This window comes from Gorilla gorilla, chromosome 23 (assembly GCF_029281585.2).
Source record: "Gorilla gorilla gorilla isolate KB3781 chromosome 23, NHGRI_mGorGor1-v2.1_pri, whole genome shotgun sequence".
Lineage (NCBI taxonomy): Eukaryota > Metazoa > Chordata > Mammalia > Primates > Hominidae > Gorilla > Gorilla gorilla.
The window spans coordinates 33,888,525-33,905,766 of NC_086018.1; the positions used below are offsets into that span (position 1 = coordinate 33,888,525).

At 41.3% G+C, this 17,242-nt stretch overlaps 1 protein-coding gene across 23 annotated transcripts in view; it reads right to left on the bottom strand.

Annotated features, from left to right (window-relative positions):
- RBFOX2 (RNA binding fox-1 homolog 2) overlaps window positions 1-17,242 on the bottom strand; it is a 291,710-nt gene that overhangs the window by 140,400 nt on the left and 134,068 nt on the right. For 3 of the 23 annotated variants that reach the window (XM_055374540.1, XM_055374538.1, XM_055374537.1), the window contains exon 1: window positions 17,184-17,236. The exons of the other annotated variants lie outside the window; for them this stretch is intronic. In XM_055374540.1, the coding sequence (XP_055230515.1) occupies window positions 17,184-17,198 (15 nt within the window). In that variant the 5' untranslated portion in view covers window positions 17,199-17,236. Of the gene's footprint in view, window positions 1-17,183; window positions 17,237-17,242 lie in introns of those variants that run through there. 23 annotated transcript variants of the gene reach the window in all.

Below are 17,242 nucleotides of genomic sequence, written 5' to 3' on the forward strand. Positions count from 1 at the left end.
TGCACCAAGAACTGTTCTGAGAGCGTTACATGGCTCAAAACAACCCTCTGTGATAGATATTATGTTATTCTCATTTTACAGATGAGAAAGCATGGTAATTTATCCAATGTCATTCAGACAGAATGCATCAGAACCAGATTTGGACCCAGTTAATTTGGTTCCAAAGTTTGTGCCATTAAAGCACTACTGCCTCAATAGTACAAAGCACTGGTCCCTGTGATGTGAGAGAGAATAGCTGATGTCAGCTAGAGTTCCACCACTATAAATTCTATAGTTACTAAGTATTCCGTTACTGAAAAAAATCACAGGTAAAAAAACCTCTAGAATTTGACAAATATTTATTGAACACCATTCATTATTCTAGACACTGAAGATAACAGCAGCGAATAAACCAGACAAAAAACTCTAAAAGAGGAGACAGGTGGGAAAAAAGTTTTTATTTTACATACATATACATACTACTACTACTACTACTACTACTACACACACACACACACACACACACACACACACAGAGTTTGTTTTGTTTTTAAAGATACAGGGTCTCAAGCCAGGCGCAGTGGCTCACTCCTCTAATCCCAGCACTGTGGGAGGCTGAGGTTGGTGGATCCCCTAAGGTCAAGAGTTCAAGACCAGCCTGGCGAACATGGTGAAACCCTGTCTCTACTAAAAATACAAAAAATTAGCCGAGCATGGTGGTATGGACCTTTAAACCCAGCTACTCAGGAGGCTGAGGCTGGAGAATCACTTGAACCCAGGAGGCGATAGCTGCAGTGAGCCGAGATCATGTCATTGCACTCCAGCCTGGGTGACAAGAGTGAAACTCCATCTAAATAAATAATAAAATAAAATAAAGATACAGGGTCTCGCTCTGTCACCCAGGATGGAGTGCAGTCTGCACAATTAGAGCTCACTGCAGCTTTGACCTCCTGGGCTCAAGCAATCCTCTTGTCTCAGCCTCCAAGTAGCCAGGACTACAGGTGCACGCCATCTCCCAAGCAGCTAGGACTACAGGTGTGTCCCACCAACGCTGGCTAATTTTTAAACTTGCTTTTGTAGAGATAGGGTACCACTATGTTGCCCATGCTGGTCTTGAACTCCTGGCCTCAAGGAGTTCCTCCCACCTTGGCCTCCCAAAGTCTTGGGATTATAGGGGTAAACCACCACGCATGGCCTGTTTTTTTATTTTTTATTTTTTATTTATATTGTCACCCAGGCTGGAGTGCAGAGGCACGATCTCGGCTCACTGCAAGCTCCGCCTCCCGGGTTCACATCATTCTCCTGCCTCAGCCTCCAGAGTGGCTGGGACTACAGGCGACCGCCACCACACCCGGCTAATTTTTTGTATTTTTAGTAGAGACGGGGTTTCACCATGTTAGCCAGGATGGTCTCGATCTCCTGACCTCATGATCCGCCCGCCTCGGCCTCCCAAAGTGCTGGGATTACAGGCATGAGCCACTGTGCCTGGCCATACGGCCTGTTTTTATAATATTTAAAGATAAATGCTATGAAAAATTAAAAGTAAAATGGCTTTCAAAAGGCCTTATTGAATAGGTAACATTTGAGCAAAAATTTGAAGGCCACGAGGAAGACATGAGTATATCTGGAGAGAAGCATTACAGGCAGAAGAAACAAGTACAGTAAGCCCTCCATATTTGTGGGTTCTGCATCCCTGGATTCAACCAACCATAAATGGGAAATATTTGGGGCAGGAGAAATAATTCGTACTGGATATGTACAGTCTTTTTTTCCTTGTCACTGTAAATCGTGTTCCAGAAACAATATAACAGCTATTTACATAAAATTTACACTTCATTAGGTACTATAAACACTCCAGAGATTAAAGTATACAGGAGAATATGTGTAGGTTATATGCAAATGCCACACTATTTTATATCAGGGACTTGAGCATCTGTGGATTTGGGTATCTTTAAGAGGCTCTGGAACCAACCCCCTCATGAATACCATGGAACAGCTGTACAAAGTGCCTGGCAAATTTGAGGAATGGCCAAAAGGCCTAAGTAGCTGTGAGAAATGAGAACAGGAGGAGATGAAAGTCAAACAAGTACCTAGGAGCAGGCTTGACTGGAGCCTTGTGGGGACTCTAGCTTTTCTTCTGAGCGAAACACATCAGTGGATTTTGTGCATGATCAGATTTATATTTTCAAAGGATTATGTCAGATGCTGTGATTAGAATAAATTCTTCAGTGTCAATAGTGGAGATAGTGAGACCAGGTAGCAGACTATTACAAAAACCTGGGCAAGAGAAGATGGAATACCGAACCAGGATAGAAGTGGCAGAGCTAGTAGGATGGGCACGGCAGCTCACGCCTATAATCCCAGCACTTTGAGAGGCCAAGGTCGGTGGATCACTTGAGGCCAGGAATTCGAGACCAGCATGGCCAACATGGCGAAACCCTGTCTCTACTAAAAATACAAAAATTAGCTAGGCACGGTGGCACATACCTGTAATCCCAGCTACTCAGGTAGCTGACGCACAAGAATCGCTTGAACCTGAGAGGCGGAGGTTGCAGTGAGCCAGATCATGCCATGGCACTGCAGCCTGGGCGACAGAGCGAGACTGAGGAAAACAAAAAAAAAAGGAAGAAGAAGAGCTAGTATGGATTGAATTTAGGTTATTTTTGAAAGGCAGAACCTAAAGGATTTGCTAATTAACAGGACTGCAGTGAGGGAGAAAGAGGAGTCCAGGATGACTAAGGTTTTTTTTGGCTCAAGTAACAGAAAGATGTCATTATCTGAGAAGAAGAAAACTGTGGGTTTAGCAAGTCTGAGGGCAGAGGAAGGCAAGTAAAGGCCAGGAGCTCAGCTTTGGACATGTCAAGTTTGAGGTAACTATTATATTACAGAAGGAAATGTCAAGTAGGCAGTTATATATGAGCTTCTAGAGAGAGTTCTAGCTAGAGGTATACATTTGAGAGCCAAGAACATACAGACAGAATTTAACACCCAGTATATCATCAGAGTCCACTGGGCCCAACTTTTCTTTTCGAGCAGTTCGGTTCTACTTGTAAGAATGTATACTTTATGATTTTTCTTTCTTAGAGGTATTCCAAAAAGAAAACAGAAAAATGAAATTGTTACTTTAAAAATAAACTATTTTATCTTGTAATAATACATGTATTCCTTGGACCCTTTTATAAACCCAAGATTCACTGTGAAATTTTAGAAGATCTTTATTTTTCCTATATCTTGAAACATTCTGACTTTTCAGCAACTTTTACTTTTTAACTATTCCCAGCCATGGAAGGAAGGGAGGGAGGGAGGGAAGGAAGAAAGGAAGGATAGGCAAAAAGGACAAAAACCATGAGGTATTATAAAAGGGATTAAAAGATATAGACAGCATTCAAATGTGATTGATGGTTATTGTAGGGGTAATATCTAATTAGTTGCATGAAACTTTGACAGCTGGGCATGGTGGCTCACGCCTGTAATCCCAGCACTTTGGGAGGCTGAGGTGGGCGGATCACGAGGTCAGGAGATCGAGACCATCCTGGCTAACATGGTGTAACCCCGTCTCTACTAAAAATACAAAAATGTTAGCCGGGCGTGGTGGCGGGCGCCTGTAGTCCAGCCACTCTGGAGGCTGAGGCAGGAGAATGGCGTGAACCTGGGAGGCGGAGCTTGCAGTGAGCCGACGATCGCGCCACTGCACTCCAGCTTGGCAACAGAGCGAGACTCCGTCTCAGGTGGCAGGGAGGAGGGGGAAGAACCTTTGGTCAGGCATGGTGGCTCACGCCTATAATCTCAGCACTTTGGGAGGCTGAGGTGGGAAGATCACTTGAGATCATGCATTCAAGACCAGCCTGGGCAACACAGCCACAGACTTGTCTCTACAAAAAAATAAATAAAAATACAAAAATGGTGGCACACACCTGTAGTCCCACCCAGCTACTCGAGGGGCTAAGGAAGGGGGATAGCTTGAATCCAGGAGATTGAGACTGCATTGAGCTGTGATCGCACCACTGCACTCCAGCCTGGGCAACAGAATGAGACTCTGTCTCCAAAAAAAAAAGGAAGAAATTTTTTTTTTAATGTCTAATGCAGTTGTTTTTTCACTATCCCTTTATTCTTATTTCTTAATTATAAGAAAACTTAGGGCCGGGCACAGTGGCTCACACCTATAATCCTAGCACTTTGGGAGGCCGAGGCAGGTGGATCATGAGGTCAGGAGTTCGAGACCTGCCTGGCCAATATGGTGAAACCCTGTCTCTAACAAAAATATAAAAATTAGCCGGGTGTAGTGGCATGGACCTGTAGTCCCAGCTACTTGGGAGGCTGAGGCAGGAGAAATGCTTGAACCCGGGAGGCAGAGGTTGCAGTGAGCCAAGATCATGCCACTGCACTCCAGCCTGGACAACAGAGTGAGACCCTGTCTCAAAAGAAAAAAAGAAAAGAAAGAAAAGAAAAAAGAAAAAAAAAAAGAAATGAAAAGAAAAGAAAACTTAATATATGTTAAAGGAAAAAAACATTTTACCCAGCTGGTAAAACTTTCCTGGTTAGCTGAGAACTAAAGCCATGAGAGTGGATGAAAGAGAATCAAAAAAAGAGGTGAAGGGACTTGGCTCAAAATATTACAACTTTAAAACTGAGTACAAACTTCCAAAGAGGTGGGAAGAAAATCAGGAAAGTATGATGTCCTGCAAGTCAAGTATCCAAGAAAGTGAATTAGAGAACGAAGTGATCAGTGATAGAATATCCTACTGATAGGTCAAGTAAGATGAGGGCTGATACCAGACCACTAGATTTAGCAGCATGGAAGTTACTGGCAACTTGGACTAGAGCCCTTTCAGTGGTGTGGTTGCAATGAAAACCTGGCTGCGTAGGTTTAAGAGGAGAACTGATATAATCAAATATAAACAACGCTACTGAGTTTTGCTTTAAAGGAAAAGAAATTCAGCAGTTGCTGGCAAAGTGAGGTCAAGAGTATTATTTTTAAATAAGTGGAAGAACAGCTTAACTGTATGCTGACGGGACTAATCCAATAAAGACAGAAAACTTGATGATCCCAGAGAGAGGGAAGAGAATTGCTGGATCCATGTCCTAAACAGACTAGCAGAGATAGGACCTAGTATACAACTGGAAGGTTCACCTTATATAGGAAGGCAAATGCTTCATGAGTGAGGGGACAGTTTATTCATACCGATGAGAGAAAGTGGGTAAATACGGGGGTGGGAAATCCTCTCCTGATTGCTTCAGTTTTGCACATATCATCTGGTACTTATGACTTGTAAGCAAAAGCCAAAAGAAGCAATTTAACAACAGCATGGCATTCTGGGAGCCTAGATGGCAGGGTATTAGGGCTGCTTTCTCACTTGCCCTCTGGGTTTCTGTTCTCTAAAATCCTTGCAATCACTAAATGGCATAACTTTTTCTACAAAAGAAAGGCAGGGAATTAGGGGGCACAAAAGAGTCACTGATCCATACTGACTCTGAAATCTAGCAGGGCAAACGCTGAAAGTTCCTTGATTAGGTCTCAACACTGGGAAAAGAATTCTCCATGACTTTTGCCTTCATCTCTAGGCTCCTGCTTCCAACCTCTGAGTCATCTTTCCCTTTTGATGAAAGGTGGCATGTGTTAGCTCCTGAGCACTTTCTCAGCCTGCTTCCTGCCAGCAGAATGCTAGGGGTGTCCGACAGCCTCTTTTCATTTTGTACTGTTTCTTTTCCTGTTCAGTCCTAGCTACAGTGGATTTCCTGCAAATCTCACCACAATAGACAAAAGCTATACCCATAGATCTCTCCAAGAGGAACTCTTCTACCTCTACCTTGGGCTCCTGCTAAAAAGGCTAGAATAGCCCTATTGTTTGACTGAGAGGCCTTGAGTGTGACTGAAGAGGATGCTAAGGCACTACCTTCTCAGGTCTTAACAGCAGGCTTTAAAGGCACAGTCTTGGCTTTATCTTTAGACCGCCATTCTCCCCGGAGTGGCTCTTGAATTGATCTTTGCCATGTCTTAATTTCATCACCCTCTGCCAACCAGAAAGGCTGAGAAGTTTCAAAATCATCAAGTTCTGGCTCCTTTTTTAACAGTGCTTCCCTCAATTTATTTATTTCCCCTCATACTTTAAGCAGCAAGAAGGAACCAGAGGGGATCTGCAATGTTTTGTTTAGAAGTTTACTTAGCTAGATCTCTCAGTTCATGAAACACACTTTCTGCTTTCCACAACTACAAATATAGTGTTGCTAAACTTTCTACCACTACATAACAAGGATCCCCTTTCTTCCAGTTTCTTTCCTTTAAGACCTCGTGACAATCGCCTCAAAGTCCCATTTTTATAATGTGTTCAAGGTATTCTAATCTTATACTAACACTCTCCTTAAAAGTCCACTGCCTGGTTTCAAAGTCACTCCCAGTTTAGATTTTCACCAAAAAGCACCCCACTATTGGTACCAAAATCTGTAGTTATCTCTCTCTCTTTTTTTTTTTTTTTTTTTTTTTTTTTTGGTGATACAGGGTCTCGCTCTCTTGCTCAAGTTCTCGCTCTCAGCTCATTGCAGCTTACACCTCCCAGGCTCAGGTGATCCTCCCACCTCAGCCTCCCAAGTAGCTGGACTACAGGCACGCACCACCTTGCCCAGCTAATTTTTGTATTTTTAGTAGAGATGGGGTTTTGCTATGTTGCCCAGGCTGGTCTCAAACTCCTGGGCTCAAGCGATCCGCCTGCCTCGGCCTCACAATGTGCTGGGACTACAGACGTGAGCCACCACACCTGGCCTAGTTATCTATTTCTATGTAACAATTCATTTTCAATCACAGTAGCTTAAAACAGCATTTATTATCTCAGTTTATGTGGATCAGAAATCCAGCTGGGTAAGCTAAGTGCTTCTGGTTCAGGGACTCTCACAAGGCTGCAGAAAAGGTGTTGGCTGGGGCTGCAATCATTAAAGCTTGACTATCAAGGATCCACCACCAAACTCACTCACCTGGCTGCTGGCAGGTCACTAGCTGTTAGGCCTAGACATCACTGGCTCGTGGGCCTTCCCACAAGGCTACTTAACAGTGTAGGGGCTCTGAGAGAAAGGTAGAGAGGGCAAGCACCCAAGATAAAAGCCACAGTCTCTTTGTAACCAAATCTTGGAAGTGACATCTCATCAATTTTCCATATTCTATGCATTCAAAGTGAGTCACTAGGTCCAGCCTATAAGGGGAAGATAATACACAAGGGTATGAATATCAGGAGGTGGGGATCACTAGGGACCATCTTAGATGCTGCCTATCACAGACTAGCTGAATGTATTACAACATATTGGTTAAGAGTACTGACTCTGAAGCAAGACTGCGCATTTGAATCTTCCTTCCCCGTTGTAAGATGAAACAAGATAATAGTAATGAAAGCATCAGACCCAGTGCCTCCTATCATAGGAGGCATTCGGGAATTTGTTTTCTTATCTCTTCCAATCCCAACTGCCTTTAACAATCGAAAATTTCTCCAGTTTGAATATTATCTGCAAACATCCGATATTAGAGCAACTTGTTGAGCAACATGCAAAAATGGTTTTGATTTTCAATGAATCCAAGAAACTTATTTTTAATAACCTTAATTTAATAAAATTAAACACAAAAATAAAAATAAATATCTAAAATTACTTAAATATAGCAGAGGAGAACACAGACACAGCAACAACTGATCTTCCCAACACGTGCTCTGACCACCTACCCCTGCCCAGCCTTTGGCATCTACTGTACTGTTTAGTGAGACCTTCGGTCCCACCTTGCCAAAAAAACCATAATGTTTTTTACCTAACTGGCAATTTCAAGTACTGTACAAGAAGCAGAATAAATAAATCATTAAGAATATTTTATGTGGATGTCAATTTATCTAAGAAATAATACTTAACAATTCTACTGGGAAAAATCATGCCCATTTTACAGATGAGACACAAGAGCATAAAGATCATCTGTCTAATCATATGGCAGGCTAATGACTAGGCCAGGGACAGAAATGTAACTAGCATATGATGAGAAACACAATGAAACCATAGTCAGTTTTCTGATTTTCATGGATACAAGAATCTTGCCAGTGATTAAAGTTCATCTCACACACTCAGGAAAAATAATTTGACAGTTATTTTAGGGAATGAAAGCTAGGTCTTGATTTATTTAACCTCTGAATAGATGGTCTATATTTAAATAAGCAAGTAAAACACCGTACAAGTTAATACACAATGAAGACAGTACAGAGCCTATAGATTTGGGTTAAGCGAAACCCAAACCTAATTTTTTTTTTTTTTTTTTGAGACAGAGTCTCACTCTGTTGCCCAGGCTGGAGTGCGGTGGCACGATGTGGGCTCACTGCAACCTCCACCTCCTGGGTTCACGCCATTCTCCTGCCTCAGCCTCCTGAGTAGCTGGGACTACAGGCACCCACCACCACACCCGGCTAATTTTTTGTATTTTTAGTAGAGACGGGGTTTCACCATGTTAGCCAGGATGGTCTCGATCTCCTGACCTTGTGATCCGCCCACCTCGGCCTCCCAAAGTGCTGGGATTACAGGCGTGAGCCACCGCGCCCGGCCCAAACCCAATATTTTAGGTGAACACTTTGCTACCCAGACAGTTCATTATACATACCTAGAATATCCAATTAACTTTTCAACCAATATCTGTGGAATGTCTATTCTATGCTGGCCTTCAATTACAAGTAACATATGTTCTCTTATTTAATAATAGTGAAAGATGCTACAAAAAATGTGTGAAGAGGAGCACCAAGTTCTCACATTCAGAAAAACCTATTAATTCTAAACAGGAATGTAATGCTTTCAACTAGATTACAACTTTTAAAAGCAATATAGTCATGTGCTGCTTAATGCCAGGCACACATCCTGTGAAATGTGTTGTTAGGTGATTTCACAGTTGTGAGATCATCATAGAGTGTACTTACATAAACTCAGATGGCCTAGCCTACTACACACCTCGGCTATACGGTATGTATGACCTATTGCTCTTAGGCTACAAACATGTACGGCAGGTGACTACTGAATACTCTACTGTGGGTAATCGTAACACAATGGTATTTATGTACCTAAACACAGAGAAGGGACAGTAAAGATACAATTGTTATTTATACACTCTTACGAAACCACCGTAAGATTGAACTGCATTGACTGATGCACTGAACTGCATTGATGAATGATGCGGTTCATAGCTACCTGAAACGTCTTTATGTGGTACGCGACTGTACAGTTTTCCAGAACCAAGAAGGAGAAAGGGGAGTTAGTGAAGTAAGACTACAACTCCTAAAATATATTTTTGTCGTTGTTGGGAAAAGGACCAGAGGAAATATATCTTGGGTGTTTAATCCTCCACCCTCCCTCTCCCTCTTGTCAATATGTGTGCTTTGACCACGCTGATTTTCTACTCCTCCAAACGAACAATTTAAAATCTACAATAAGTATTTACTTACTTGGTTCCAAATTTAGTCCTTAATTTATATATTTTACAACAACAAAATTCCATATTCTGATTTGAAAAATGACCAGAAAGAGATAGTTGTTTAACATTAAATGTCATATTAAAACAAATAGTAAAGGCGGCTTTCCTAAATAACTGAAGCTTGCCATATTTTAGCATTCATGCATAAGCCTTTCCTATCTACTTAAAATCTTTATTCTGATTGTCAAACCCTGACCTCAAGGCCCTTTTACCTCATACCTGAACAACTACAATGGTAACTGTTCTCTATGCCTTTTCGGATCCCATCTCCTGCACTTCCTTGCCCTCCCACGCCCTGGAGGTCACGAGCTATTCTCAGCAAACTCCTCTACACACTCCCCTCTCTTCTGTGATATTCTCTTTACTCTTTTGATCTTAAGGAAACCGGACTGCCCCTGAGATTACTGTTGCTTCTACAGTAAACACTTTTCTCTTACTCATCACATACCTCAGCAGGGGCAGGCATCGGCCTTACTCCCCATTACCATACAGTGTTGGACCTTCCAGATATCCTCTTCCTTCCTTCCCAGTACTGCTTCCAAACCACTTCTCTTCCCTCCAGGCAAACTGCACCTATCCCCTGCTAAATAGGGCTCCCTGATTTCATCTCCATTGTTAGTCTTATCACTCTGATAACTTCAACAGCCACACAGATTCAACATTTTGGCCTTCTTTTTGAAGTCTTTAGCACCAACTGTATTTTTCCACCACTTCACCTAAAGCCATTCACCTAGCATCATATTCTAATACAATCATTACCTACAAAAATTTCAAGTATTCTATTATCACACCATCAAGCGTTTGCTTACAATAGTAGTTTGACCCCTGTGGCAATTCTCCAGCCTCCTTAAGATCTATAGTTTACAGGCTGATATACCACTTTTTCACTATTACTCCTTCTTATGTTCTACCTCCCTCCTAAGCCAGTTTAGATCCTATGGCCTCACACTACACAGAGTCCTCTCCAAAAAATCTTAATTTCCTTGTCCTCTTTTCCCTTAGTCTAACTCATTTGGCAGCTCCAACTATGTACTTATTCCTCTCCTGCATTTAAATAACAGAAGATCGCTGGATAAAACTCACACAACTGACTCGCCACCACATACATCAAATTTATGATCACAAATCTTAGGCCTACTTCATCTCTGTAGTAAATTTACTCCCCATTTTTTTGAGATTACTATTTTATACCTTGCTTCACTCCTCAAATCTGCAATATAGTAGTCATGTATCACTTAACAACAGGAATGTGTTCTGAGAAATGCATCACTGAGCAATTTGATTGTGTGAGAACATCAAGGTTCCGTGTGCTTACACCAACCTAGATGGTCTAGTCTACTACATACCTAGGCTATACAATACAGCCCATTGCTCTAGGCTATTGTCTTAGTCCATTTAATGTTGCTATAAAGGAATACCTGAGGCTGTGTAATTGATAAAGAAAAGAGGTTTATTTGGCTCACAGTTCTGCAGGTTGTGCAAGAAGTGTGGCACTGGCACCTGCATCTGGTGGGGGTCTCTGGCTGCTTCCTTCCACTCATGGCAGAAAGGGAAGAGGGGGTGAAGTCACCAATGACCTCCATATTGCTAAAACTCAGGCTTCTGCCCTCATCATTCCACCAAAATAACCCTTGCTAAAGTCACCAATGACTTCCATATTGCTAAATCCAAGGACAGTTTTCAGTGTCTTGCCACAATCTCTTATCTTGATTTCCTAATGTCCTGGTTTTCCTCCTTAAGAATAAGGTCTTTAAAACCTAGTTCCCTGCTTCCTTTGAAAATCTTGGCCGGGCACACTGACTAAGGCCTGTAATCCCAGCACTCTGGGAGGCCAAGGTGGGCAGATCTCTTCAGGTCAGGAGTTCAAGACCAGCCTGGCCAACATGGTGAAACCCCATCTCTATTAAAAATACAAAAATTAGCTGGGCGTGGTGTGGGTGCCTGTAATCCCAGCTACTTGGGAGGCTTGAGGCAGGAGAATCGCTTGAATCCAGGAGGCGAAGGGTGCAGTGAGCCAAGATCATGCCACTGTGCTCCAGGGTGGGTGACAAAGCAAGACTCCATCTCAAAAAGGAAAAGAAAAGAAAAGAAAATTCATTCTTCTCCAGGCATTAACTTCTCTTCTTGCTCTACATTCCTCCCTAGACCGTTATCATTTTAAGCCATTATGAGACCCGCTCGGGGCATGCAGGTTTCTCACAATAGAGGAAAGCCTCTGTCTTTCCTTCTGTTTCCAGACCTAGGTGGCCATGTAAGCAATATTTCCTCTTGAACATCTCAAAGTTACCCAAGTACTAAATCCAAAACCAAACCCATGATCCCTTTCCTCTTCCCTCCTACAAAAACCTGGTCCTCTTCTAAATTATAACATCCTGTCAATTTTACCTTCTGAATCTCTCAATACAGTTCCGCTTCCCTCTAGCCCATTCTATCATGACCTTCCCTGTCACTCAGACTCTTACACAACAATCACCTAACTTCTCTCTGCACTTTTACTCTCCTCTAATCTATGTAGGTATCTTTTTAAAAAATCTAATTATAAACTTCACTTCACCCTACTCCCAATCCTACTTAGAATCTTTTAATGGCTTTTCACTGTCAAGTACGGTACCTATCACGGCATCTGACCTTAAATGTTATCTGAACTGAGCTATTGTCTACATTTTGTGATAATTCAATTTACTATTAAGTCTAGTTCTCTAATTGTGTAGAGCAATTAGAGTGGCAAAATAGTGATAAAAAGCACTAAATGACTAACGTGAAACCTGAATAAGGTGTTGTTATTAGCTTATTTTCGCCTCACACAAAAGAACTTCCAGAAACTTTCACAGATTATCTCAATAATCTCTTGGTCCCATTTTAAAGATTAGGAAACAAGCTCAGAAAGATGATACACTGACAAATGGCACAACCAAGACCCGAAACTGTATCTTTTGACTGACAGTCTGTGACTTTCAAGTTTTATGATAAAGCCATCAGTTACTTGCTACTTCATTTCTAAAATGACTGATATGCATTTTTCTAAGATTATTCCATGAATGTTCCTAAGAATATATCTTTTTCGTAACCTGAAAAATCAAGGTATACACAGTTAAGTAATTGTCTCAAGTAACGAAGGGTGATGAAAACAGAATTCAGGTTTCCTTATTTTCATTTCTCTACTCTAGCCTTGTACCATGCTGAATGCTAGTACAGGTAGTGTCCCTCATCTGTGGGAAATATATTCCAAGACCCCCAAGTAGATGCCTGAAACTTTGGGTAGTACTGAATTCTATATATACTACTATTAAGTTTAATTTGTAAGTTAGGCACAGTAAGAGATTAATGATAACTAATAATAAAATTGAATAATTATATACTATAATAAAAGTTACACGAATGTGGTTTCTTTATCTCTCTCAAAATATAATAGTTTTGAAGTGTGATTGACCTTGGGTAACTAGAGATACAGAAAGTGAAGCCATGGATAAGGGGGACTACTATACTGATAAACTGGAAACCACCGAACAAATACAAGACGAGGCTAATTGTGGTATAGCAAGTTTTAGGGATGGACAAACCACAGTTCAAATTCTAACTCTGACAACTGCAAACTGTGTGACCTTGCAAGTTACTGAAATATCTGCTTTCTCATCTGTAAAATGAAGATAATAGCTAACATTCAGGTGCACTGAGGAGTAAATGTTATCACTCAATAGACAGTTTAAAATAAAATAAAATGAAACAAAAAAAAAAATCAGGTTCTCCCAAAAGAAGCTAGCGTAAAATGAAATAAGAGCCATAGTTTTTAAAAGATGAGACTGCGTTTGCAGGTCTGCCATTTACTGCTTATCATATACTCTCTCATGGTTGCTTTCCTCACTTGTACAATAGGGATAATGATACTTAGTCCTTAGCAATGTTGTGAGGATGAAATAGCACATAAAAGAATTTCACTTATGTATGTTAATTGAATAGCACATAAAAATCATTATTATCTGTGTACACAGATTCGAATAGCATTCAAAAATCATTATTATCTGTGCATACAGATTCTCTACCATGGTGTTATAAATTTGTTAAGGGCACACTATGCCTTCGCTCTGTTGCCCAGGCTGGAAAGCAGTGGCGTGATCTCGGCTCACTGCAACCTCCACCTCCCGGGTTCAAGCAATTCTTCTGCCTCAGCCTCCTGAGTAGCTGAGACTACAGGTGCGTGCCACCATGCCCAGCTAATTGTTTGTATTTTTAGTAGAGACGGTGTTTCACCATGTTAGCCAGGATGGTCTCGATCTCCTGACCTCATGATCCGCCATCCTCGGCCTTCCAAAGTGCTAGGATTACAGGTGTGAGCCACTAAGGCCAGCCAGGGCACACTATGTCTTTAATCTTTAATCATCTTTGTATTTGCAACAGCTGGCTCTACCCATTATGGGCATTCATTAAATGCTGGCTGAACTGATTTATTAAGAAGACAGAATTGATCTATGATAAAACAACAGTTCAAAATAAAATCCAGAAGTTCATCCATATAGAGCATGAATAAGAGAGGGCCTGGTGCTTGTCCAGCTAAGACTGCACAGACAGGGAGAACATATCCTGTTTTCTGGTAATTTAAGTAAGTGGTCTATAATTATGTTTATTGGATATAAATTACATAATCATCAAACAAGTAAGTTGCCTCAGTACAGGAATCATATCTGTCTGTCTCTTTCCCTGTTTTTGATGATGGCGATGAGAGAGGGAAAATAAATGACATAATGAATGCTTAATAGTACTGCACAATGCAAAAAAAAAAAAAAAGTTTACAACAAACAATGGGGATTTTTCTCCATCAGGAGGCAACCTTAACAAGGGCTCCCGAGCCACGAGTACTTAACATACAAACTAAGAGGGAAAATATTTCACAAAAAACTAGTTTGTGTTTATCAAAGTTCTCCCTAGATGAATTCAAAGATACCCTCAACGTGATACAGAAAACACTTCGGAGTGGTGAGTAGTCTGCCTATGCAAATGTTCAAAGCAAAAAGTTGGCTTGTACTAGTTATTTACTGAGCATCTATTGTGTGCCATTCACTATGTTAAGTATATTCATAGATTATCTCAAATCTTCACAACAATCCTGAGTGCCACTATTTTCCCTATATGACAAATGAAACTGAGGCTCAGAGAGGTTAAGTAACTTAACAGTCATACACTTGGAAATGGCAGAGGTGGGATTTAGACCTACTGAGGTTTCTGAAACCCGTATTCTTTTCACCACCTCATGCTGCCAACTGACGCTACCAAATTCACTAAAAAAGAGGATGACTCAACAGGAAAGCGGGGAGAAAATCTGGCAAAGAAGCATAGAGAGAGCACAAGATAGCATTCTATCTCAGAGTTCTAGACACACAGGAGCAAATTAATGAGCTGCATCTAACTACACAAATGAAAATGCTTGGATAAGCTGTAACTTTTACTCTTCAATTCTACAGGTTCTAAAAATGCCCATCTGCACCAATTCAGAGGTACTGACAACTGAACATAGTCCAGTAATTTTTCTAGAATACTCAGAAAGAGTGCCTTTGACCCATTACTGGTACCAAACCAAGCATGCAAGGGAGGTGATACAGTATGTTTGACAGTTTTCTCTGATCACCTGGACCTAAACATCCTTGCAGAACTGGGCATTTTTCAGGCATATCTACTGTTACATAAAATTCACTTCATGGAATTTCAGAATCAGAAGGGGTTCAGTTCAATTATCTTATGGATGTGGAAATTGAGTCTCAGAATAGTTATACGACTGCCAAAAGTCACATGGCTTGGTACTGGCTAAACCTACACTAAAACTCTCATCTCCTATTCCTAGTCCACAGCAGCTCCTCTGTGCCTCCCACTGAATGCGTGACCACCAAGGCTTCCTTCTATGTATCTGGGCATTATTCGCTATAGCTCCTTCTGCATGTCCTCAATGAAGTAAACAAAGGCATTGGGCTAGATGACACAAATAACAAAAGAGATAGAGCTGACCTGCTTTTTGCCCTCTAGGCAGTGCTACCCAAGCCTTCAGGTGTCATGGCATACATAGGAAATATTTTTATAGCACAAAGTGGTAAACAAATTAGGGTGCACATGATCAAAGTGACCAGGGGACTCCCAAGCCCCAGCTGGCTGCTCCAAGGGTTGTGGGGTATAGTAATCTTGGCATATTTTTATCTCAATCTGGCATGTAGCACTGGTAGGGAAGCTCTGTTCCGGGGTTAATAAGTAAAAAAAAATTTGAGATAAATACACAAGTAACTGTAACATAAGCAGAAAGGAAATAACTAAGGAGACTGTCACTGTCTGCTTTCATCAAACATAAGTGAGTGAAAATGAGATTAATTCAACTTGCTTCCTTTCATAACTCCTCTTCCAAACAAATCAAAAGACAGAACAGCCCATCCTTCAGGTCAACAGGGCTGATCAATCCCACCCACAAGGCTGCAAAGAGCCTGCACAGATGACTAGTTTACAGGGAGGCGAAAACTACTTAATGCACATTAGTGTGTCAGAAAAGTTCTGAGCTCTTACAAATACTACAAAAAAAATCAATAGAGAAGAGAAAATAATATTTCAAGGTCATATTTAAACATGAAGGGAGAAGCACGAAAAGCAGCCCCTCCGAACATACACACATACATATACATCTTCTGTGAACAAGCTCCATCTCTGCAAACGCAGTTAACATTTGCTTTCTGATAATTTATAAATTTAGCCTGTGTTAGCCAAGTAGGTTCCTGCAATTCCAGACATCTGGGCTGAAGGGCAAAGGGCAAAGGGAAACTTTCAAAAAGCTGGTTAGTAGCCAAGAGCATCACATCTAGTAGGCTCCCTTAGCAACACACAACAGCTGTTTGCTCAAGAGACATACTGCCATCTTTGCAACGGACTGTAAGATGTTCTTGTCTTAACAACTAAAAATTGCAGGCGGCTTGGGGGAGCAGTTTCTCTATTATTTCCCCTGACATTTCTCTAAAAGTTATCACATTTCATAATTTACAAACTTCTCCAGTCCCAGAAAGTTTTCCTCCATCCCAAACTACAATGCTACTATTGACGGTAAATTACAATAATAGAAGGTACTACATTCCTGGCAAATATTAAAATGCTTTATAATGTCTCATTATTACTTACTATTCTAACTGCTATAGACTTGATTTCTAACTACGGGCAAGTCACTCTTTGTGGCTTAATTACTTTCCTCATATAATTTTAATAACAGTAGTGAGTGACCTATTTCACAAGACTGTTGTGAAGGATAGTAAAAATTATTAGATAAAAGCTTATGAAAGCTTATTCCTAATTAATAATCATGCCGCCTATTGGCTCTCATATCTAAAGACATGGCTTAACAAGGTCAGTACCCCCAAAACAAAACACAAGTCGATCCTGAGCCACCAGGAAGACTGCAGTTCCTGAAGCAACCAGCTCACAACTTCACCTGCCCCACTTGCCTTCTCCAAACCTACCAAGCCCAGGGGATGGTACTGCGCAGGGAGTTCAGCCCTTGCGCCTAAGTCTGACAAGATAAACAACATAGGGGGAGGAAAAAAAACAATGTCACAATCACTGCTAGGTTTTAAAAACCTAACACCTTGGAACAGAAGGGGATGTGGCAGTCTGTGCTCTGTGGGGAGGCCATTTGTGCAACAGCAGAACCTCGCAGCTTTCCACTCCTTATATGTGCAAGTGCAAACCCTCACCCACAGCACTCTGTACTCACCCAGAGGTACATCATGTCAGATCGGGCTGCTCAAACTCAGCGGTCAGTGGATCCTGGAC